General features: G+C 37.6%; 1 protein-coding gene across 2 annotated transcripts in view; it reads right to left on the bottom strand.

The window, feature by feature from the left end:
* Positions 1 to 831: 831 nt before the first annotated feature.
* Positions 832 to 26448, bottom strand: part of ZNF385B (zinc finger protein 385B) — a 403118-nt gene continuing 377501 nt past the window's right edge. For both annotated transcript variants that reach the window (XM_044669740.1, XM_044669741.1), the window contains 4 exons: positions 4072 to 4320; positions 3581 to 3759; positions 3143 to 3244; positions 832 to 1050 (listed from right to left, as the gene is read on the bottom strand). In XM_044669740.1, coding sequence (XP_044525675.1) covers positions 832 to 1050; positions 3143 to 3244; positions 3581 to 3759; positions 4072 to 4320 — 749 coding nt within the window. The remainder of the gene's footprint in view (positions 1051 to 3142; positions 3245 to 3580; positions 3760 to 4071; positions 4321 to 26448) is intronic.

The raw sequence follows: 26448 nt of genomic DNA, 5'->3' as shown, positions 1-26448 counted from the left end.
GCGACAAAATAAGTTAAACAAATAGCAAACAGGTAGTAATCATAACTATATTATATGGCTTTCTATTTTTTAAAAAATATTTCTAAATAAAACATGAAATAAAAGAAATTCTTCATTATCTTGTTTTTTCTTTTAAAAAAATAAAAAAAATACTTCAAAGCTGCGTTGCTTCCTAACATTTACACAGCAACTAAAATGTTTAATTCAGACAGGAGATACAGTTCTAGTACTACACAAAGTACAACAGGACTTGGGTCTAAAACAGTACACAATCCCTGTCAACAACAGTACACGGGAAAGAAAACATTGGTAATCCATTAATAGGATGTTATCCACAATTAAGCACTTTTGTTAATCTATTTTTTTTCCCACACTAGAATATGCCCAGTTGGATTCCAAAGATTTATTTACAGAAGCAAGAGGAAGACCCTAGTTTTCAAGTCTGTCAGGAAAATAATCCATATTTTTTTTCCAGTAAGCTCACACCCGTGGAAATATAACCAGAGAATTTGGATGATGTGCCTTTTCTGACCAACTCGTTTCAGCAAACCAAATGTCTTGGACATCCAATTTAAACATGATTGGAGGGGAGGAGGAGAGCTGGACCCAACCTTAAGAGAGGTACAGACTCCTGAATGACAGGACCCGTCTGTGAGCATCCTTGAGTGCATCTAGGGAAGGGCAGAGGGAAGGAGCGAGGGTGGAGAGGGTCTTACTGCATTCTGAGGGAAGCCTTTCCAAATAAAATGGTTCAGTTATTCAGTCCCTTTTTTTATGTGTGCTTCCTTTCTTAACTTTCCTACTGGCCACAACAACCACCATTTTTACGTGTTAGTATGGAGCAAATAGGATGGATGCAGGAGTTGCTCGGATGGGTCCGTGGCCTGCCCTCAGGAGAGCTGGTGGTATGGCTGGAGCCTGGAATAATGATGTAGATGGCCGGGGAGGCAGGGACAGGGCAGATGAGACAGCTGCTGCCGCAGCCAGAGGAGAGGAGAGGAAAGCCGGGGCCAAAGGCTTAATCATATCTTTCTGGAATGCGAGTTTTGCCTATGGAGGGAGAGGAGGAAAAAAAAAAAAAAGAAGTAAGGGGGCAATGTTAGAGAGAAAGAGAATACTGCTTTAAAATGACAGCAATACTGACAAAAATACATTTTTGCAAGTAATACGTTAATAGCATAAAGCTTCTTCAAGCTGTTAAAATCTTAACTCCAGGCTCAAAACTCAAGAAAATGGATATGCTTGGCAGTCTAGCTCCTGGCATAGCTTAACTTTAATTTGCTTCCACTTTGACCCTTTTTTTCAGTGGTCTTTGCCTCTGGGCACTAGAGCATGGGAAAGTCTCCTCTGAAGAGTTACTCAAGCTATTTTATGGTGCTGCATAGCAAGAAAAATAAAAACCATCTTTCCACACAGAAGAGTCTCTGCTTAGACTTCTGAGCTCAATTCAAATTCCCAGGGGTCTTCTTAACCCACAATGCAACTCACTGAAATTTTTTGCAATATCTGAGTGACACTCATCACCTGCCTTAGTAAAAAGTTTCAACATATGGGAATTTTATTATCATTTAAAAAATGTAACCCTGGGGAAACAGAAGAGATATAGAGTAGGGAAGTTAGTTTAAAGATATTTCAGTTTAGAAAAAATGCATACTCCTTCAATTTGGGTACAAATAGAATTTAAGTTAAAATGAGTTTTAATAGTTTGTTAATTAAATACTTGAGTTGAAAGGGAACTTAGATTGATAAGAGTCACTCAAACCCTGATTAGCATAGCTCTCTTATAAATCTATATTTTCTTACACCAGCTTTGTTCAATGTAGGGTACACCTGTATACATTATCATAAAGAGGTAAGGTTGGGGGCAGCTGGGTAGCTCAGTGGATTGAGAGCCAGGCCTAGAGATGGGAGGTCCTAGGTTCAAATCTGGCCTCAGACACTTCCCAGCTATGTGACCCTGTGCAAGTCTTTTGGCCCCCATTGCCTAACCCTTACCACTCTTCTGCCTTGTAGTCAATACATTGTATTGACTCCAAAACGGAAGGTAAGGGTTTAAAAAAATAAATAAAGAGGTCAGGTTGTGGAGAGGAATAATAGACTTATAGCCACCCAACAAGGGGACCCTGAAGAGGCTGGGAAATTCACCTACTTGTATATTTATATGGCACCTACTTAATTCATTTCTAGTTCTTCATCCTTGGATCCCTTCCAATAAAATGTACTGGAAATTGATGTTTGTAATGAAAATGGATGTTTATACCATTGCTAACAACTTTCATCAGCCTTTAAATGCCTACTTTTCTTTCTCAATTTCCCATTATTCCAGTGGGACTGAATTTTTGAGCAATTCTATTGAATTCTACTGAATATGAGATCTGTGTCTTAAAGAAATGTCATCTGGCTAAATGTAACCAAAGGGAATATATTTTACACACAGACATTTGTCAACTTTTAGATATATTAAGAGAATGAAAATAAAAATAAATAAAAAATGAATTAATTTAGGCTTCTGGAGGTCTTGGACCTTCTTGCAAAAAAAAAAACAAAAAACCAAAAAACCTGAAAATGGAAGCTCTTGAAAGAAGGGTAGAAAAGCTGGATATCCATATGCATGTTAGATACCTACAGTGAGAATACTCAAGCACCCACCCCATCTCACACAAAATAAGGTGAAGAGCCAGAGAGGCAGGCGAGGGGCGATAATAAAAAAAAGGGTAGATTTCTGTTTGTGTTCACAGTGATTTCATTAGGTTTAGCACACTCTAGGGTTCCCAAGGCATCACTTGCCCTAGCTCTGCTGACATTACTTCTCCTGTTTATATGCTAATGCTTAGTGTTGCTCCAGGTGCCAGCAGAGGTTGGGGTGAAGGGCAGGGACAAGAGTCCTTTGAGAGTTTGGTCTGTGCCAGTCCCACAGGCTTTAGCTGCTTCAGTCTGGATAAACTTCTCTCAAGAAGACCAGGAATGGAGCAATCACTCCCTTGGGTGTCAGTGTTTCTCGCTGTTGGCCTTTAAGGCAGGGACTGAACTGGCTGGGTGACCCCTAGGATCCCACCACATCCATCCCTATCCCACTCTTCCCTTCTCCAGCTCCCACACCAAGGCTGCCAGAGCATGGGGATGCAGAGCTAATAGTACTCACGGCTAAAATACTTGGGCTCCGTTGGAGTTTGTTGTAAGGGCTATATTTCGGTTTCATGGGCTTCCCAGCTACCCTGTCCTTGTGCCTTCTGCTAGAAATGTGCTGAAAAGAAAATCAGGGTAGAGGCATTAGCAGTTCTCTTTGTTTCCTTCTTGGGGATACCTGAGTGCTCTCACCCAGTTCTCCTGGGACTTCCTGGGTCGCCAAAATAATTTGAAAATTCAGAATCACCTCCCGTGCCACAATGATCACTTGGGATGCAGCGGTGAGGTAGGGACCAAAATACAATGCTAGCTGAGGACAGACAGAAGACTGAGATGGAGAGCCTAGAATGCAGATATGATTTGGTTCTAACTCTTCATTTTAAAGACGGGGAAATTTTGACCCAGAGAAAGGAGTGACCTTCCCAGGCACACAGAGTCATTCAGGGTACTTTACCTGCTTAAGTTGAATTTCCGAATTCACATGAACATCACAGATTTCACAATGAAACGTTTTGTTCTGCAATCCTGAACCCTTGCTGCCATTCTGAATCTTTAACCTGGATCCAGGTCTTGGGTAGGACTTAATTGGACCAGCCCCATTGCGAGCTTCAACCATTGTCTTGTGTTTGGATCCTAAAGGGCCATGAAATGTACATGTGTTACCATTTTTAATAAGCACGATGAAGTGGACCTCAAGTTTATTTTTGGGTGGGAGTAGCCCATATTGTAGAAAATTCTCCAGCTGAAATGACATTAACTAGAACTGCTAGATCAATGGGCTGCCTCTGCTTTGTTGTCACATTTTCCTAAAAGGGCTGACTCCTTTACACCAGAAAGCTGTAATGTTTGTTACGTCTAAGCAATGACAGACAATCAAGAGCTTTAGCGGATAAAATGTTTGCAGTTGTCATAAGCATAATTTAAATTCAAGAGACAGATGCTAACCTGTGTTATGGGCCTCTAGCTGTGACAGAGAGTTCACAGCCACTTTGCATAGTGAACAGTAAAGTAATTTTTTGGCTTTTTCCTCTTCTGATTCAGAAACGGCACTGGGAGCTCCATTGGTGCTCTTGGAAGGCGAGGTCACTGCTCCCAGGGGTAAAGGGGTTGTTGCTCCAGATTTGGGTAGAAATAAACCTCCATCAGTGCTCGAAGGTTGAACAGAACTATTGGCTTTCAACTTCCCTTTATCTTCTACTAAAAGAAATGCAGATTTGTGTCATTATAGTCACAGAAGAAAATGCAAATATTTTTGAATCATATCCAAGGGATCTAAAATGGAATTAAAAAAAATTCTGTTTGTATTTAACCACTGAATTTTGGTTCATGTAGCTTTAGTGCAACTGCAAATAACTCTCTATCAGATTTTAAAATAAGAATTCCATGTCATCAAGTTCTAAATTAACATAGATTAGATCAAGGGTTTGTTTTTTTGGGGGGAGGTGCATGGGGGTTAATGACCATGTTCTTCTACTTGCATCAGGTTGTGGCAACAAATTTCTGTCTGATGCCATAGAGCTATCCACTCTGCTCCAGGGTAGAAATGAAAACCATTATCAACTCAACCCAACCCAATTCTCTTCACAGGGCTTCAGTATCTGTCCATTACAGGAGATAACAGTAACATGAAACCAGTCATTAGGCAATGCTAGCTTCATTTGACTACTTAAGTTTTAATTAACACATGAATACATAAAGCTAAAACTCAATTTTTATACCATGTTAAAATTTCAATTTCAGTGGGGTTGGGGTTGAGGAGGGGGGCAGGCACCATTAACTTTGGCTGCTATTAGTTAAATTTTCACTGCAATCTGAATGCCAATAGAATTTATCCCAATATGCAAAAGACAAGAACTCCATCCATCCTTTTTCATGAATTACTGCCAATCTAAATTTAAGTATCAAATAATGACATCGCCTATAAGTAAAATGACTAGGATTAGTCCAACCATTCACAAACATCTTGGCATTTTGATTGTGCAACTCATAGAAGCCCATAATCCTCACCCTAATGCAATAGCTGCATGAGAGGTCAGAATGACTTTTACAGAGAGTCTACCTCCAACTATGCTCAATTGCGATTCAAGGTGGGCGCTATTCATTGGTTCCTTCAGGATACAAACTAGAGCCCCTGCCACCCAACAGCAAAATTGGGTCATGTGCCCACATCCAACCGAGCTAGTGTTTCTGGAAAACACCGATGGAAATGCTCATAACAGTTCATTAAGCAAAAGAGGGGGCACTAAAGTCCAAATCGCATATTTTAGCAGCAATAGCTCAGTCTGATCAGAGCCCTGTTGGCTTGGGAGATAGAGGGTGGTGGGGTAACTAGGGGTAACCAAGGTGACTTTCAGCGGGATGAATATTTGTGAAGGCTCCACAGCGGCAAACCTAGAGTTGAGTCAGTGGGAGAGAAGATTTAAGCTAAAATCTAAAGAAACACTGAATGGATAGAAACCTTAGGGTTTTCCTTAAAGCTGGCTCCCACCACTTGATTATCAATCAGGGAGAGGGAATGAGCTATTCCCTTCTCGCAGGTGCATATTCTTTCAGGATGTCATGGGGCACTCAGAAAAGGTCACAGGTTCCAGGTGGAAAAAAGAGAAAATAAGTAGATTTTTTTTTTGTCAATAATAGTATCTGTATCTCATAAAGCAGATCTGTGAGATCACAAACTTCTTGAGGTCTGAGACTCTCTCTTTCATGAGTTTCTCCTATAAGAATTTTAAATTTATAGAATCAAAAAGTAGGCAGTGTAGGCACCTTCACATTTGTAATTAGGAAATCTGTGGGTCCTCCATACTTGTCTTCATATTGCTGCCTACTAGAGTGTTTTTTTTTCTTTCCTGATTAATTACTGTCCCTTTTCCCACCCACCCCCAATGGACAGCTCAGACTCGTTATTGTGTTAGTGTCTCTTCATTTTACCTTCCTTTTCTCTTAATGCTGCTTTCTGGACTCTGCTTGGCTCAGGTGATTCATCTTTCGAGATCTAGTTAATGGGAAAAGGAAATTTGCTATAGATTGTTTCTATGACTACTCTATGTTCTCCTGGTTCTCCTATTCTTCTTATCACTTTTTCTCTTTGACTTTTTTTTGCAGGCTCCTCTTCCTTCCACTCTTAAACATGAGTGTCCCACAATTTTAGGCCTTTGTTCCCTTTTTTCTTTATATTCTTTATCCCTTTTCCTTTTATTTCTTTACCTTGGCAATCTCATCCCAAAATTTCATTTATTAGGAATACTATGCAGGTGACTCATAAAAAGTGTATATTTCTATTTCCATTCTCTTCCCAGAATTTTAGGCCCATGGTTCCAACTATTTATTAGATATATCTTCACCTGGATGTCTTGCTGGATTCTCAAATTCAAAATCCCCAAATCTAACCTCATCATTTTCCTCCTCAAACCTCCACTTCAATTTAACAACTCTATTTCTCTTGACTAGCCTATAATTTATATTAACCAGTTTGGAAACCTCAGCATTATCTGACTTCTCCCTCTCCTTATTTTGTCAAATTCTATGCATTGTATCTCCACCATATCCCTAACCTTCATTCCTTCTTTCTATGCCCTTCCTGCAACCATCTTCCTTCAGGTCCTCATTACCCCTTCGCTGAGCTTAATCTTCCATTACAGTCTTGCCGATTTCACCTCATCCCCTCTCCAATTCATCAATGACACTAGTTCTGGGGTGAACTTCTATGGGAAGCCAATAAGAGAATAGATAAAAATCTGAGACTCCTCTTTTGACCCCTTTTGTGATCCTTATGATTTCTTGTAGAAAAGTATTGTGGCCTTAATGAAAAGCTTTAAGTTCCTAGCAAACCTGAATTTAAAGGGTTAACACTGTTCCCCTTTGACCAGGAATGCTGCTGCCTGGTATAGGGAAGGCCAAAATCTTAGCGGGGGCAATTCAACCCTGAGAGGGATACTCCCCAACTTGGCTTCCTGATAAGAAGCCAGTCAAAATTCAGCCTTGGCCTTGGTCTATTCTGAAGCCAATGTTTTGTGTTTTGATGTGACATAATTTGTAACTTCTGCACATCTGCAAAGTTTCAGGGGGGTTCTTTTATGTGAAATGAGTCTTGAAATATATATAATAAACTCCATGCTCCTGGAGCCAGAGCTGGAAGCATGAGGTAAAAGACAACTCCCTTGTCCTGTCCTTATTTCCTTATCAACTAAACTTTCCTTATAAGATTATTAGAGATGATAAAGAGATCATGACAATCTTCCCCATGTAATGCTGTGATCGTGCCACTCTTAAGACTTGAAAGCTTCAGTGGTTATTGCCTGTCGTCTAGGAAAATAAGAGGGAAGGTTTTGGATAAGTAGTGGCGAGAAAGTGAAATAAGGCATGGACATCTCATTAGAGAAATGGGTTTTATCAATCAATATCTACTAAGCAAGTGCCAAGTGTCAAGAACAGTGTTAAGTGCTGAGAATTAAAAAAAAAAGAGGCAAAAGATAGTCCCTGCCTTCAAAGAGGTTACAATCTACTGGGGGAGACAACAACATGGAAACAAATATATTCAAGTATATATGGGGTAAATATGAAATAATTAACAGAAGGAAGGCACTAGGATGGAGGGGGGTTGGAGAAGGCTTCCTGGAGAAGGTGGGATTTTAGTTGGGGCTTACAGAAGACCAGTGGTCTTCTGTAACAGAACAGAGGAAGGAGAGCATTCCTGGCACTGGAGACAGCAGAGAAAATGCCCAGAGCCATGGGAAATGTAGTGATTTGTTTGTGGACTAGCTAGGAGTCTGTTGTCATGGATATGAAAAGCATGTGTTTGGGAGTAAGGTAAAGGAAGATTGAAAAGATAACAGGGGGCTAGATTATGAAGAGTTTTGAATGCCAAACAGAGCACTTTTTATTTGCTCCTGGAGGCAACAGGGGGGCACTGATTAGGGGCTGGGTTGGTCTTTTGATCAGATCTGAACTTTAGGAGAATCACCTAGGTGGCTTTTGCTCCCATTTCAGTTGTGTCACCTCTTTGCAACTCACTGTCTCTCAAGATTTTCTATTGTCTAGAGCAGTGATGGGCAAACTTTTTAAAGAGAGGGCCAAAGGAAAGGAAATGCTCATCTGCCAGTCTGTTTCTAAGGCAACAGTTTCATTGTATTGTATCCTACTCACTGTATTTGTCAGATTAGAAATAATGTCCCCCACATTTTAGGGGGGATGTAGTTTGCCCATCACTATTCTAGAGAGCAATGAGGAATTTCAGTGACTTGCCCGAGGTCACATGGTTAGTTTATGTCAGAAAAAGATATTGAACACCATTTTTTTCCTGGCTTTAAGGCTAGCTCTCTGTTCACTGTGCATTGTTTCCTCTAAATTCAGAGGTGAAATGAGACACTTAGGATAAGCCAAAAGTGGCAGTTACAAACTAGTAGGAGGAATAACTGTACCAGCAATTCACAGTAATCAATACTAAGAGAGAGAGAGAGAGAGGGAGAGATAGGGAGACAGAAATAGAGAAAGAAGGAGAGACAGAAAGACAGAGAGTAAGACAGAAAGAAGGGCAGACAGGGACAGAGGGATACAAAGAGTGAACAATAAAACTCATGCCTTTAGAAGACTACATGCAAATCCACAAAATATGGGTAGTGAACAAATTAAACTAGAGATCCCAATGCTAAGAGAAGCATTGGAACCACTGGTGAAATAAGGTGGAATCTGGCTCCAGAAATGTATACTTTACCTCAATTAAAAAGAGCATTACAGATGATAAGAAGGTAGATTATGATTTTATACTAAAATGTTAACAATAAAACAGAAAATTAATTTTAAAAATCTCTGTAAAAATAGTGGCAAAATATTCCATTCTTTTTTAGTTTTCTGCTTTCAGAAAAAGAAGTGATCTAAGCAAATCGTTATTTGTTTTTTTAAACCTTTACCTTCTGTCTTAGAATCCATACTAAGTATCAATTCCAAAGCAGAAGAGGGGTTAAGGGTAGGTAAGTAATTTGCCCAGGGACACATTAGACAATGTCTTGAATCCAGACTTGAACCCAGGATCTTCCATCTCCAGGGCTGGCTTTATATCCACTGAACCACCTGGCTATCCCTCCTTCTTTTTTTTTTTTTTTTTTGAGTCCAAGCAGATGTTAAGATATTTATCATCTCCCAACTTTACAATACCCTTTTTTTCTGCCATGCTTGCACTATATTTCATAAACTCCTCATCTAGTTTTTCCTTTTGTCCAGGTAGTCTGTAGTACACATCTGTAGAAGAGGGATTAATTGCTTCAATTTCTGTCTCTTTTGATCCTCACTCAAATGTTCTCCAACAAGGTTTTTTCCTTTACTATCCTGGATTTTCTCAATTATTTCTACCAACAAAAGCAATAAACTAAAATTAGAAGGAAAACTGGGGGAAATTTTTTATAGTGAATATCTCTGACAAGGATCTCATTTCTCAACTATATGGATAAATAAGTCAAATTTATAAGAACATAAGTCATTCCCAACTGATAAATTATCAAAGGATATGAAAAGGCAGTTTTTTAGTAATATGATAAAATGCTTCAAATAACTATTAATTAGTGAAATGCAAATTGAAAAAACTCTGAGGTACCACTTCATATCTATCAGACCTCCTAATACAACAAAAAAAAGAAAATGATAAATGTTGGAGGAAGATATGGGGAAATTGAGACACTAATTCAGTGTCTGATGTGATGCAACCATTCTGGAGAGCAATTTGGAAACATGCCCAAAGGACAATAAAACTGTATACTTGTTCATCCAGTAATAACATTACTAGGTCTGTGTCCCACGGAGATCAGAGTTAGGGGAAAAGGGCCTACTTGTACAAAAATATTTAAAACAGTTCTTTTTGTGGTGGTAAATAATTGGAAGTTGAAGGGATGCCCATCATTTTGGAGAATGGCTGAACAAGTAGTATTATATGATTGTAATGAAAACTATTGAGCTATAAGAAATGACAGAGAGGACATGACGCAAAATGAAGTGAGCAGAACCAGGAGGATGTTATACACAATAACAGCAATAACATATGATAATCAACTGTGAATGAATTAAGTATTTTCAGTGATGCAAGGATCCAAGTCAGCTCCAAGGTTCTTATGATGAAAAAGGCTCTCCACTGCCATAGAAGGAACTGATGGAATCTGAATATAGATTTGAAGCATACCATTTTTCACTTTATTTTCTTCACAAGTTTTTTAACTTTTATAAGTGATGTGTGTCTTTCACAACATGACAAACATGGAAATATATACTGCATGATTGCACATGTATAACCTATATTATGTTGCCTACTGTCTTAGGTAGGGGAGATGGAGGGAGAGAACATGGATTGCAAGATATCAGAGAACAATTATTAAAAACTGTATCTATGTGTAAAAATAAAACAAAAAAGTTTTTAAAATAAATGTTGTTTTTTAAAAAAGGTATATTTCAAGAAATCTCCCCTTTCTGTCACTCTGACCACCCGGATGTATTCTACAGTCCACTTGGACAAAAGGAAAAACTAGATGAGGAGTTTATGAAACATAGTGTAAGCATGGCAGAAAAAGATCATATTGTTAATGTTGAGAAATTATACCCCTCCCCTCCCTCCCTCCCTCCCTCCATCTCTCTCTCTCTCTCTTTCTCTCTCTCTCTCTCTCTCTCTCTCTTCCTCTCTTTCTCTCTCTCTCTCTTTATTTTAAAAACACTTACCTTTCATGTTAGAGTCAATACTATATATTGGTTCCAAGGCAGACGAGTGGTAAGGGCTAGGCAATGTGGGTTAAGTGACTTGCCCAGGGTCACATAGTTGGGAAGTTTCTGAGGCCAGATTTGAACCTAGCACCTCCCGTCACTAGTCCTGGCTCTCAATCCACTACACTATCCAACTGCCCCCGAGAAATTATAAATATCTTAACTTGGACTCTGAGACTTAGTTTGGACTCTTTATTCTTCCCAAAACTGAAAGCTAAAAAAAAATCTGATTTGCCTCAAAGGAAAGTTAAGATTTCCAAAGGCAGAAGAGGCACCAAAAGGGACTGAAAGTCACAGCTTAATTCTGATCAATAAGAAGGAATCTGTTGCTGAAATAGAAAAGATAAGAACCTTGGGGTGGGGAGAGGCAGGGACATATAAGTGTATCAGTCTCATTGAGTTTGGGGTTTTTTTTTTAAAGAGGAGAAATGGTGCCTTCTTTGGAGGATTTGAAATGGTTCACAGAAAATATGGATAGAATCCTATGGTCTAATATTCTGAAAGGCAAGCTCTCAAGTATGAAATTCTGAAGACATAAGCTGAATTGATTCTGATAAGGATGAAAAGGAGAACCAACTAAAAAGCCCAGTGTGGATGCTCAGGAAAACTCACTGACAAACACAGAAGTGGTGGTTGTGATATATAATGGAACGAATGCTGGATTTGAGTGGAGAGGCACAGGGTTAAAATTTTGGCTCTGCTTTTGGTAGGACCTTGGAATCAATCAACAAATATTTATTAAGCTTTTACTATATGAGCTAGATGCTGGGGAACACAAAGACAAGAAGACAGAGTACTTGCCTCAAGAAGCTTATGTTCTACAAGGGGAGATAGCACATAATAATAAAAATAATAGCTAACATTTACATAGTGGTTTTTTACATACAGGGTGTTCCAAAAAGTCTTAGGTTAAGTTTAGCTTAAAACTGCATTCTTTGTACATGCCCTTTGATCCAGCAATACCACTATTAGGTTTATATCCCAAAGAGATAGAAAAAAAATGGGAAAGGATCTATTTGTACAAAAATATTTAATGCCACGCTTTTTATGGTGGTAAAAAATTGGAAAATGAGTGGGTGTCCCTCAATTGGGGAATGGCTAAACAAACTGTAGTATGTGATGGTGATGGAAAACTATTGTGCTATAAGGAATGATGAACCGGAGGATTTCAGAAAGAACTGGAAGGACTTCCATAAACTGATGCAGAGTGAAATAAGCAGAACCAGGAAAACATTGTACCCACTAACTGAAACATGATGATCAAATGTAATAGACTTTGCTACTAAAGGCAATGTAATGATCCATACAATTCTGAGGGACTTACAAGAAAGAATGCTAACCACAACCAGAAAAAGAACTGTGGGAGTAAGAATCCTGAAGAAAACATATGATTTATCACTTATTTATGAGTGTACAATTTTGGGTTTTCGTTTTAAAAGATGACTCCATTACAAAAATAAATAATATGGAAATAGGTTTTGAGTGATAAAACATGCACAACCCAATGGAATTACTTGCCAACTCCAGGAAGGGAGAGGGAAGAGGGAAGGGAGACAACAAGAATCATGTGACCATGGAAAATATATTTTTTAAAATTTCATTCTTTGTATTATCTCAATTGCTACTGTCACAGATAAACATTATACAATATATACAACATTAATATATGTCAAAGATGACTGAGAGCGAGGGCCTGGCAGCTATGGGGATCCAGAGAGGCTTGATGCAGCTTGAGTTAAGTTGTGAAGGAAGCTGGAGAAGTCTAAGCCATGGAGGTAAGAAGGGAGTGGATGCCAGACTTAGGGGATAGGCTCCATGGAGGGAGTGTTGTGTGGAATGAAACAATGAAAAGACAGTCTGGATAAACTGTAAAGCTCTGCCCTGGGGCCTGATGTTCAGACTGGTGAGTGCCTAGCTTGGACAATTCTATATTTTTGTTCAGACTGGATGACATATTTTGCTCTGGACTCATTATTTATGGGAAAATTTAAATACTTTTTCATTACAAGAACTTATGTGTTTCTTTATTATCTTATAAAGAGGTCAAATTGCTGGAAAATATTAGTCATTTCTCTTCTTTGGAATTAAGTGCAGAGACCATAATGCAGGGGGGCTCACTTAGACACATACTATTTTCTCTCTCTCTTTCTCTCAGATTCTCTCTCTCACTCTTACTCTTAGATTCTCTCTCTCTCTGATTCTCTCTCTGTCTCTCTCTCTCTGTCTCTCTCTCTCTGTCTCTCTCTGTCTCTCTCTCTCTCTTTCAGGTTCTTTCTTTCTCTTCCCTTCCCTTTCATCTTAGAATCAATACAGTGTATTGTTTCCAAGGCAGAAATTGTGGTTAAGGGCCAGGCACTTGCCTAGCAAGTATCTAGGGCCAGAGTTGAACCCAGGACCTCCCTTTTCCTCTAGGTCTGGTTCTCAATCCACTGAGCCACCTAGCTACCCCTGTATTATATTTTCTATGACTTTTTCTATGTAAAGGGAAGTGTTCACCTGATGCAATAATCTAGAATGCAATTTAATTCAATTAAGGATTTATTAAGGGCCTATCATGTGGAAGGCAATGGAGCTGAAATGAAAAAATAAAATGAATGAATATAAATATAAATGAAAATTAAAAAATGAAATGAATATAAAAATGATACAAACAAAATAGTGTATGCCCTAGAGGTGCTTACATACCCATTTTTAAAAAAAATTTATTTAATTAATTGATTTAGAATATTTTTCCATGGTTACATGATTCATGTTCTTTCTCTCCCCTTACCCCCTTCCCCACTGTAGCCAATGAGTAATTCTGGGTTTTACATATTACATACCCAATTTTAATGTTTTTTCCCCCAGTTGAACACGAATTATTTTCTATTTTAGTTGTCTTACTTATAATCACAGGATTGCTGACATAATTTAAAGTTTGGAAATATGCTTATGATTCCCATCTAATTTGGGCAAGCTACTCTTTGACAGCAATTGACCAAGAAAAATTAGAGACCAAAGCTTTCACATATATCACCTTGTCTACTGAATTATTAAATACTTGAGTTTTGAGTGATTTTTTTTCCCCAAAGACCTAAAAAACCTTCATGCTTTTTCCTAGCTCTATCTGTTGTGATATTTCTAATCTCAACTGCTTATAGTCCATGTCAAAATCCATTGCCTTGCTTCTCTTTTCTCATAGACATTTGCAACCACTCTTTATTATACTGTATTTCAAAATTTTAATTTAGTTACTGTTTATTTCAGTTTCCCTTTGTAAATATGCTTGTCATCAGAATCTTTTGGTTAATACATATTCCATTCCCACCCTCCCAAGTATTCTATGACCTACTTTTAATTAGCAGGCCCTTCTGACTGCCTTAATTATTTCCTGATTGTTTGAACATCTGTATTTTATGTTTTGTCTTATAGGCTTTGTTAGATAAAATTTGCTTAGCCACATCAGAATTGCCCTTAATTTCACCTTCTTCCTCATTTACAACATAAAGTAATAAGGCTAATTTTAAAAAACAAACATGAGAATTTATAGGCCCAAACAAGTGCTGCTTGCCTTCAAAAATATTCAAATCCAAAGATTTTAGCCTTCTATTTTATTGATGCCACCATTGCTCAAAACATTTTGGGAACCCATTCAGAGCCAGGCTAGAGTCATATATAGGTGTATGTGTACATATCCATGCATATGAAAATGGTTCTCATAACTTTAAGGTCACTTTTCATATCTAAATCAGAGGGAGATTGTCACAATTCAACGCTTCACCTTATTTGGTTCCAAATGACTACTTTAACCCAACCATAAATCTTTATACCTCGTGAAGATATTCAAAGAAATCTGCCGCAGACTCCAAAGACAATTTTTAGAGATCTATTCATACATGAAATGGCTCAGACCCATCTTCGCATAGACTTCCAATTATAATACTTAAGAGTAATCCAAAATACCCTCTGCTTCCATTATCAAGTGCTCCATCGCTAAATGACTTCTTGGGCACTTACAAGAGTAAATTTAAGACAGTCAAATGTTTGCGGTTCCAGTGCATACCTCCACCCACCAGATTTGCCCTTGAATTGGATTACATTAAATGAACTGTGTCTTTTCAGTCCAGAACTGACATTTTCAAAAAGAATTCCCATCAATTCTGAAGGGACCATAATTCTGGAGAGAAGGTGCCTTTGCTCTTGGAGCCTGGTGGGTTTTTTTTTCCTAAAGCTAGAACACTAAGTTAGTTTAATGTCTACAATAAAAATAAATCTACTTCTATTATGGGCTAGTGAGGTCAGCTGGTGCTAAGGATTCCAGGGTCACAGGTTCAAGCCCCAGAGGGCTTACCCAGGCTTTTAAACCACCTGTTCATTAGTCACAGGCCATCTATACTATTGGCGGTAAATGAGTGACTGTTTACAAGAAAGAAGGTGGATGGCTCATGACGATGGAAAAACTCCTAAAAAGTGTTCATCTTGTGGGTGATGGGTGAGTAGTAGCTTAAAGTAGCATAATAATTATCATGACACTTTGCTCCTTCATTAGGCCAGTTTAGTTATTCTATATTCAAGATATTTATGCTTAATATTCAAAAAAGGAAGAAAGAATAAAAATGACCCATGATACAGCATAATAATCATTTATCTTCTTCTTCTTCTTCTTCTTCTTCTTCTTCTTCTTCTTCTTCTTCTTATTATTATTATTATTATTATTATTAATGAACTTGTCATAAATTATAGTCCAGATTTCTTTAGGACTTTTTGAGATTTGGGGGAGAACTGTTATTTTAAAATGTTTTACAATTTGTTCTTCTCTACCAAAGTTCTTCTCATGTTGACAGAGATAGCCCTATTTTTTTTAAATTTTGAAAGCTATATTGGTTAACGTGGTTTACCAAGCTGGGAAAGCCCTGTTGATAGGCTGTATGACTGTTATTGAAACAATTTGGGTAGGGGACAATTCAATTATTTATTCATATTAAAAATTTTAAATTAATTAAGAATATTTTTCCACGATTACATGATTCATGTTCTTTCCCTTCCCCTCCTCGCTTCCCTCTCCCAGAGCCAATAATTCAGTATTTAAATTATCTTGGGATGGTTATTTATGTTGGGAAGGGAGCACATGCAGTAACAAAATTATAGATATTTGAGGTACTGAAGAAGGCACAGTTTTGTTTTACTTGTAGGTTTTAGGCAAGGGGCAGCTAGGTGGCTCACAGTGGATAGAGAACCAGCTCTGGAGATGGGACTTCTTGAGTTCAAAAGTGGTCTCAGACTCTTTCTAGCTGTGTGACCCAATAAATCTCAATTGCTTAGTCCTTACTACTCTTCTGCTTTGGAAGCAATACAAGGTCTGACCTTTAAGTGATGTTAACAAATCAACAAGCACTTAGTGAGTGGTTTCTATGTCTCAGGCACTGTGGAATGAATGAGGAATGAATGAGTCTTCCCTGGTATTACTCTGAGAACAAAACAATCAAGTAGGAGCTAATGAGGCAAGAAAAAATGATAACTCAAGAAACAGAGAGAAGACTCCCACAAAGAGTTTGCCAAAGTAGTTCTCCAGGGAAGCTTCTGGAAAGATGTCCTTCCTGGAGAGGAAGGCTCAAAGTTTTGAAGCAAGATTCTTCCTTTTCCAGGTTGTCAGGGAGAATGAGATAGGTTTCTTTAAAAAATTAAAAGAAAAAGAACGTCCCATGGAGAAAAAAAGGGAGAAGAAGGTGCTTGTCTCCTGAGGAATAATGCTGTGGTCATATGGGGACTGCCAAGAGTAGGTTCAGAGGAATGAGGGATGAATAGGGCTGGTTTGTGGTTCTTTGCAGAGGGATAATGCCATTTTTAGATCTGATGGGAATAAAAAAAAAGACCTATTGTTTTCCTAGAGGAAATACCCAATGTGGGGCAGAGAACTTTTTCAACAGATCAAACCAGTTGACCATTGCCCACTTGTCCTAATTCCCATGGTCACAAATTGTACGAAAAGTCACCTAGACAGCACTTCTGAAGGTTACAAAATCTTAAATAAAATCTCCCCCAAAGACTTTAGGTGAAGAAGTGCTTAGTTCAGTACTGCTGCTGAATGAAGACAAGGGATTCTCAAGAAAAAGGCAGAGAAGTGAGTTGCTGCTTGAAAATGAGATATCTGAGAATGAGATTTAAAGTTTTGAACCTCAGCTTAAAATATAACAATAACAGGTTTCTGGCCAGCTGTGAAATAAAGCTAAAAAAGTTTTGAACTGTTTTGCCTGGAGCCCTGAAAACTTAATTTAGAGGGCTTAGCAAGTGAAAATGAAGGAGGGGGATTAGAAAATTCTCTCTATATGTCAACTTATGTCTGACTCTTCATGACCCTGTGGAATCTACTGTCCATAGGGTTTTCTTGGCAATGATCCTGGAGCAGTTGCCATATGCCAAAGAAGAAAAGCAATAAAGATACTCAGAAATTTAGGAAATAAATTCCAAGAAAAAAGACAGTAATAAAACCCATAGTTTTAGATGCCTTTATGCAATTGCCAAAAACAAATAACACACACACACACACACACACACACACACACACACACACACACAACTGCAAAGTTAATTTGAGGTCCTAAAGCAAGGAAGCAAATTTGACCTTTCGGGTTGTCCCTGACATTTGGTAGATCATACCCAGGACTGGAATGTGGCTCTGGAAGGTCCATCTTTTTCAAAAGAAACAAGATAATTAAAAAGAGGGATGTGTTAGTATCATCTATTAAGAAAATATATTTGCTTCAGGAAATACAGAAACTAAACAATGAGGGAGCAGGCTAACAAGCATTTGAGTGAGTATTGGCAGGGACAAGAACAGAAGCAATACCTTCACGGGGATATACTATAAGCATATAGACAGAAAGTGGAAATAAGAGTTCAGGAAATAGATCACAAGCCTAACATGGAGGCATGATTTGAGAAGTAATGAAGAATTTCAATGATCAATTTCTCTTTCTCAAGCTTTCTCTTTCTCTCTCAACTTAAAGTAGAACAGCCAATAATCTCTTAAGCTGTTCTTAATGAAAATTTATATGACACATTACAAAGAATGTTTCTGAAAGATTTTAGAAGTCTGGTCAATGCAAAGGTAATCCATGAGTTTAATAGAGCATTGTGATGGATATCCGTAAACACTGCTGCTAGGAAGGCCGAGACTGGAAGTTCTTTTTGTTTTATTTTTTATAATTATATTTCAGTAATTTTTATTGTTCCTTTTTTCTTCTTTAAAGGATTTATTATCTATTCTTTACATTGATCCTTTGATTGAATATTAAAGAAAAAAATGAAACTTTCATAACAAATGTGCCTAGGACAGCATATTTTAAAGTGGTGTTTGCAGTTTGGAATTATTATGGTTAAGGGGAGTGAGATGGGAGAGGTAGTGTACCCCTAAGGAAGGATACACTGACTCAGTGGGGAAATGGAGAGATTCGAGACTCCTTCGCTGACCAGAATGAGACCTGGCACATGAGTAACCCCTTCACTTCTAGTCTGAGCAAGCTAGGGAGATCTAGTCTTAACATGATAATAATTTAAAAAATGAACCATAAGTCCAGATTATTTAGGACAAAACAAGCCACCAACCACCTCCTGATAGAGGCGTAAAGACATAAAATTCAGAATGAGGCATACGTATTTGGACTTGGCTAATTTGTTAATTTGTTCTGCTAGACTAGTCTGGCATATTTGTTATGAGGGCTTCATTTATTTATTTATTTTAATGTTCAATTGAAGAGGAAAAGAAATATATACTTGTAAAGAGAAAAAAGAAACACTAAAAAATACAGAAGTACAATTATAAAAATTAAAACAAGTTTGCTGATTAATCACGGTTAAGAATTCCTGAATTAAGGTTATTCAGTGAAAATGCAATGTTAGGGATTTTCCCCTCCCAGGAAAAGCTGGATCACCACTTCTTTTGGGGAAGGGGTTCTTGTCCTCAAAGGAGTCAGAGAAAATGATTTACGTGACCACTTCCATTTCTGTGTTCATAAAAGATTATCTGGGTCAGTCCTTTGCTTTCAAGAGCTTTCAACATCTAAATTGGAGTTTTCCAAAGTAATCTGGTCGCCAAACATTTCTGGCCTTGAGTTGTAATTTGATGAAGCCCAGAAATATTTATTTAGAGTTACCCAAGGATATGAAAAATCTAGGCAATAATGCAAATTTTTGGAATTTGGGAGTCAAAATAGAAAATTAACTTTGTTTTCCCATCAAAATATTTCTGGGTGAAGTAAAACTTGCTAACAAATTAAGAACGCTTGTTCTCTAACTATTTGTTTCAAGAATGAAATATTTTAGAAAACACATAGAAAGCAACTTGACATAGAAGGCTTCTAAAATGCAATACTCAAGAATTGCACTTGGATACCATTTTATCTGAGATCTTACTTTTTAGACTGATTATCCAGCTACATTACCGGAGTCCAAGGTCGCCTGGTTCTTTGTGAATTAAAATCTAATTGTGTGATAAAACTTCCCTTGGATTCAATGGCTTTGTATTGGATGTTATGTTTTGAAAAATAGTAACTTCCAGGGATTAATGAGAGGCAGAGAGGTGACCTAGTGGATAGAGCCTGAGGTCTGGAGTCAGGAAGTCTCATCTTCTTGAGTTCAAATCTGGACTGAGATACTTCCTAGCTGTATATCTTTAGGTAAGTCTAGAGGTATGACCAGATATGGTTCTAGCTAGGTCACTCAACCTCGTTTGCCTCAGTTTCCTCATCTGTAAAATAAGGTGGAAAAGGAAATGGCAAGCCACTTCAGTACCTTTGCAAGAAAACCTCAAACAGGGTCACAAAGAGCTGGATACAAAAAAAATGACTAAACAATAACAAAACATGAAAACAGTCTAGGAATGATATTACTTTTTTGAACAAGACATTCACATGGAAAAACAGTATGGTGTATTGGAGAAAAAAAATTGGACGCCTGAATTCAGGCATCATTGCTTCCTACCTGTGTCACTTTGGGCCAATCACTCTGAACTTCACTTTTCTAATTTATAAAATGAAAAGTTCAACAAGGTGATTCCTAAGGTTCCTTTCTTGCTCTAAGCCCCATGATCCTATGATTCTTGTGAATTTCCTTCTGGTCAGTCCCAAATAATGTCCCATTTACTCTAGCCACCAAATGTGCTGGAATCATCACTTACATACTGAAAGCAGGTCACCTAGAATTTATTAATGTGTCAGGCCCTAGCCTAAGTGCTTGTCCATCAAGCTAAAGTCCACTTAGGTTAATGAAAAGAAATATAATTACAAAAGAAGATTCTGGATTGTAAAAAAAAAGAAAGGAATGTTCAAAGGAGAAAGTTTCATTTATTGGAGGCAGTGTGTGCTGTAAGAGATAAATCACTCGGTTTGGAGTCAAAGTGTCTGAGTTGAAATCCTGCATCTGTCACTTACCATGCATGTGAACTTTGGTAAGTCACATAATTTTCTCTGAGGCTTTTTCTTTTTTCTTCTGTAAAATAAGGGTGTTAGACTAAATGGTTTTTTTAAAGAATCCTTTTCAGTTCTAAGTCTATGATTTTATAAAGGATTTTAAAAATGATTTATTTATTTATTTAAAGGAATATGGAGTATCTAAAGTTGGTTGAACTGAGATATATTTTTAAAAACCCTTCCATCTTAGAATCAGTACTAAATATCAGTTCTAAGGCAGAAGAGTGATAAAGTATAGGCAACTGAGTTTAAGTGACTTGTCCAGGATCACACACCTAGAAAGTGTCTGAGGCCAGATTTGAAACCAGGACCTCCCATCTCCAGGCCTGGCTCTCTAGCCACTGAGCCAAAGATACATTTTTAAGGGACGTTAAAGAAACTTATTAAACCTTATTTTTGAGAAGCAAAAATAGAATCTTTTTGTATGTGAAAAACAGTACATTATTATTGAGACTTTAACAACAACCATCATTATTACAGAAGGTATAATTTAGGCTAAGGTCTTCTGAATGTATCTCTTATGTTTAATGAAAAAAAATGTAATAAATTGTCCTGTTTACAGCACAGATTGTATTTTATCTACCATTCGTTAAAAAATAGTCATTGTAAAAGCAATAGCCCAACTGGTCAATATTCCCTAAACTCAGAGAACTATAGCTGCCAATGTTCTTTCTTGACCATATGTCTTGAATAGCAAAGGAACTCAGCTACTAGGGAAAACTGTTTAGGAAATCAAGACCAAGATTTTAATGGAAAATTCTTCCTTATTCTAGCTGAGATTACTAAAAGACTCCACTCATCAATTTTTACAATTAATTTTTCTTTTTGTACTTAAGATGTGCCAAAAAGAATTAAGCAATTAAGTGACTAGTGGTCATATTCTTTACTGCATTCATAAGCACCTTGTCCAGCGTTCTTGTTCTTATTCCAAAAAACAAAGCAGTGCCATATTATTCCTTCATACTCATTAAATCAAGTTAGCCATCCTTGATAAGGGATTCAGACAGATTTCTTTGTGGCTTTATTTCCCTACTTTCTGAATAATGAGAAATTAATGGGTGTCAGTCAGAATACCTACTTCCTAACCAGTTGTGCAGTCTAGTGAGAAATGAGGATGAAAAACCCAGGAGACCCAATACCAGGCAAAAAAAGAAAGCCAAAAAAGAAAAAAAGGAAAAAGGAAACCTGTAGGTATGTAAATCGTGAGCTGCAAAAGGTTGGTTAACCCTTTTCTTTGCTCGAGTCTCTTGTTTCCTTCTACTTCTGACACCGTACAAAAGTGAGAACAATGCAGATAGAGATTTGAAAATTGAAATTGGAGTTTCAGTAAGACATCTGAAAGCTTTGCAAGAAGTGATGAAGATGTACAACAGCATTTCTTTCTTGTAAAAGGAATTATTTTGAAAATAACATGACACCAACATGATGTTTTAATATCTGATATTCATTTGATATTAGGCAGTTTGGCACAATAGACATTTTTAGCAGACAGAAGCCCGGGGGGTTCGGATGCATCCCACTGATAAGAAGACTGGGCAAGTTGGTTAAATTCCTTGGGTTTTTGGTTTCCTTATTTGTAAAATTAGGGGGTTGACTTAAGTGGACTCTGAAGTTCCTTCCAGATATATATCTACGACTGTATGAGCTATCCAAATATTTATGGAGCACATATTATTGCAAAGATCAGACTGGCAACATTCCATCTCTTAGGCCTCGAATGCTCCCTCCTCACCTCTGCCTCTTAGCTTCCCTGGCTTCATTGGAGATTCAACTCAAATTCCTTTCAGAAGAGGCCTTTCCTGGCACCCAGGTGCCAGTGTCTACTTTCCTGAGACTGTCTCCCATCTACTCTCTCTATATCTTAGAATTACTTAGTAATTTACTCAGAAAATTACTTAGCAATTTACATATTTATTTCCACATTAGAATGTGAGCTCCTTGAGGGCAGGGACTATTTTTTCCCTTTCTTTGTATTCCCTCCCAGGAGCAACTAGGTGGCAAAGTGGATATAGTATTGGGCCTGGAGTCAGGAAAATTTATTTTCCTGAGTTCAAATCTGGCCTCAAGCACTTAATAGCTGTGTGACCCTGGACAAGTCATTTAATCCTGTTTGCTTCAGTTCCTCATCTATAAAATGAACTGGAGTAGAAAATGGCAAACGACTCCAATATCTTTGCCAAGAAAACCCCCAATGGGGTCACAAATTGTTGGACAAGACTAAAAAGATTGGACAACAAAATTGTATCCTCAGCACTTAGCACAGTGTCTGGTTCTCAGTAAGCACTGAATAAATGCTTGTTAATTTGCCAGCTCTGGAACATACATTGTAGTAATATTTATAGTTATGGCTTAGCAAAAAGAGTAAGAATAAGAATTCTAGAACAGATACCCAGAAATTCATCTGATTAGTAATAGTAATAGTTATGGCTATGCAGAAAGAATAAGAATAATGATATTAGAACAGACACCCAGAAACTCATTGAACAAGTAATAGTAATAGTTATGGCTATGCAGAAAGAATAATAACAACAATATCAGAACAGATACCCAGTAGCTCACTAGACATAGTATAAAATCCACAAAAATAGCCAGGAGCAAAATTCATGGCTTCAAGTATCTCTATGGAAATGTTGAAGGAAGAAATTATTCAAGGGGGCAAATCTGACTTCACAATCATAGGGCCCCAGAGATGGGATGTACCTTTATAATATAGCTCTGCAAGGGAATGTTTTTATTCAAAAAGGCCAGGAAAGGTAAAAGGGAGATGGCATGGTAGAAATGTTTATTTATAAGATGGATTCATGTAAAGAAATTTAGGATCCTAAAGGAAGAAACATGGTGGATGGAATGGGGTGACAGTCAGTGGCAAGAGAAACATGAGTGATTTCACTACTGTAGAATATTACAGACTTTTTAGCCAGAAAGAGAAAACAGATGAGAAGTTTGGGAAAAACAGAAAAGAAACCTGGCACAGAGCATAATACTATAGGATTGGGGAACTTCAATTACCCACATAACTGCTGGGACTCTCCTGCCTAAGGCAGAGAGAGCCTCAGGATTCCACAGACTATCTCAATGATGATTTTATTTTTCAAAAGGCAGAAGACACGATGATGGGAACTACTGCTACTGGACCTGACTCTAATCAAAAGCAGGAGTTGGTTCCTGTGGTAGGAATGATGAGAACCTTGGGGGAAAGCAAGTACTCCTTCTTAGAATTTGTGATAGAAAAAGTAGATGAAAGTCTTTTAGTCTGAAACATTCTAGATTTCAGTAGAGCATTCAGAGGGATCACAGCAATGTTCAGCAGGATCCAGCAGACTAATATTTTGAAGGATAGATTGGCCCAAAGGAGATGGAAAGTGTCAAAGAATGAAATCCTGAAGATTCAAGTAGAAGTTATTCCAGAAGAAAAAAGGGAATCAACCAGACAGTTCATTCTAAAAACAAGAGTATTTCATTAATAACTAAGATTTTTAAAAAAAGACTTGTAGGGAAGATTATGAAATCCAAACAACTAAAAATGAATATAAACAAGTAGTTTAGTCCAATAAGAATTATGTTGAGATATGCTAAATCTCAGAATGGGCTGACATTCACAAGGAGTCTGAATTACAACAAATAGAAGGGAACATACTATAATTATAACAGAGGATCAGAAATGGAATATAGAACCACAGTCCCTGAAAGATGATAACAGATGACTGAGAGAAGAAAGAACCACTTGATTCCTATTTTGCTTCTTTTTTCCACTAAGGAAAATAGCTTTTGTATTAGAAAGGACAGAAGAAAAATGGGGATGATCAAGGACATAGAAATCCTTCATGAGTTCAAGTTACCAGACCCAAACAAACTACAAACCAAAGTATTGAAAGCCCTGATGGATATGATTGGTGAGCCATTGTCAGTTATATTTGAAAGATCATAGTTAATGGAAGATATGCCACAGAACTGAAGAAGGGCAAAAGATATTTCAGTTTTCATAAGATATGGAGAGGGGGAGAGAACAAGTATTTATTTAGCACCTACTATGTGCCAAACACTATGTTAAGCAATTAAAAATTTTAATTTATTTTTTCAGTTACATGTAGAAACAATTTTTGACAATTGTTTTCTGACATTTTAGGATTCAGATTTTTTCCCCTTTATCAAACCTTTCCTGCTCTGAAGTGATAAACAGTCTGATATAGCTTATGCCAGTGCCTTCATGCAACATATATTTCCATATTGTTCATGCCATGTCAGAATACACATACTACAGTACAATAAAAATCTCACAAAGGAAATAAAGTAGAAGGCATGTTTTGTTCTGTACTCCATATTCCAACAGTTCCTTCTTTGGCTGTGGATGGCATTTTCATCATGAGTCCCTTGTGGTCATTTTTGAAATTTGCTTTGCTGATGATGGTTTAGTCCTTCACAGCTGATCATCATATAATATTTCTGTTACAATATAGACTGCTCACTTCACTTTGCATCAGCTCATATAAGTCTTTGCAGGTTTTTCTGAACTCATCCTGTTTGTCATTTCTTTCTTTTTTTTTAAACCCTTACCTTCCGTCTTGGAGTCAATACTGTGTATTGGTTCTAAGGCAGAAGAGTGGTAAGGGTAGGCAATGGGGGTCAAGTGACTTGCCCAGGGTCACACAGCTAGGAAGTGTCTGAGGCCAGATTTGAACCCAGGACCTTCCGTCTCTAGGCCTGGCTCTCAATCCACTGAGCTACCCAGCTGCCCCTTATTTGTCATTTCTTGTGGTGCAATAGTATTCTATTACAACAACCATATACTATAACTTGTTCAGCCATTCCCAAGTGATGGACAACTCCCCTGTTTCCAGTTTTTTTTTGCCACCACAAAGAGAGATGCTAAAAATATTTTGGTATGGTAGGTCCTTTCCCCTTATCTCTGATCTCTTTGGGATACAGACCCAGCAGTGGTATTGCTTGGTTAAAGGGGAGACATGGTTTTATGGCCATTTGAGTCTGGTTCCAAATTGCTTTTCCAAATGGCTCTGTCAGCATAATTACTTTTTACAAATAATTATCTCATTTCAATCTCATATAACTTTAGGAGTCTTATGCTACTATTATCTTCATTTTACAATTGAGGAAACTGAGGCAAAAAGTGGTTAAATGACTTGCCCAAGGTCCCCAGTACGAAGTGTCTGAGCCTGGATTTGAACTCAGGTCTTCCTACTTTCAAGCCTAATCATCTCTATTCACTGGGTCTCAAAAAAGAGGAGAATAGAGTCTGCAAGTGATAGACCAATAAATGACAACTCACAAAATTCCAGAATGTTTAAGTATAATTAGTGTACATTTAGGAAAGGATGTGCTACTCACAAAGAGTAGCTTCATTAAAAAAGCCACATCATACCATGCCAATATTACTTCTATATTTGAAAGGATGACAGAATAAATCAGGGAAATACTGCAGAAACAGTTTACCTAAATGTTGGCAAAGTATTTGAAGTCTCATGTTAATGCTGAGCATGGAGAATTCTAGACTAAACAGCACTCGTTAGGTTGATTTATACCATGTTGAATGGCTCAACCCGAAGAGCCATTGTGTTCCATGTTAACTGAGAAGGGCTCCACAGGCCTGTCCTTGGCATTGTCCTATGTGACATTTTTCTTTCAATGACTTGGATAATGATCCAGATGGTGTGTCTATCAAATTTATAGATGACACAAAGCTAGGAGGAATGGTTAACATATTGGTTGACAGTCTGGATACAAAAGGATCTGAAACACTTGAGAACTTTGGGCCAAATCTATTATGATAAAAATATAATAGGCATAAATGCAAAATCTTACATATGTGGTTCAAAATCATCAACTTCATGATCATAAGATGGGGGATATATGACTGACTGAAATCTCAGTAGAGTCAATATTGTGATATGACAGTTGAAAAAACTACTGAGATCTTAGACTATATTAAGAAAGTCATAATATTGAAGATTAGAAAGATGCTGCTTCTGTGGTATTATGCTCTAATCAGAAAACAACTGGAATTTTGTAAGAAATAAAGTCAAGTCCACTGGCCCATCTTTTCTGGATTCCTTGTTTTCCCTTTTGAAAACTGGGACATTGATCCTTTTCCAACTGTGCCCCACGCCTCTAATTGGATTTAGAG

This window comes from Gracilinanus agilis, chromosome 3 (genome assembly GCF_016433145.1).
Source record: "Gracilinanus agilis isolate LMUSP501 chromosome 3, AgileGrace, whole genome shotgun sequence".
NCBI lineage: Eukaryota > Metazoa > Chordata > Mammalia > Didelphimorphia > Didelphidae > Gracilinanus > Gracilinanus agilis.
This window is presented reverse-complemented; position numbering and strand designations above follow the sequence as displayed.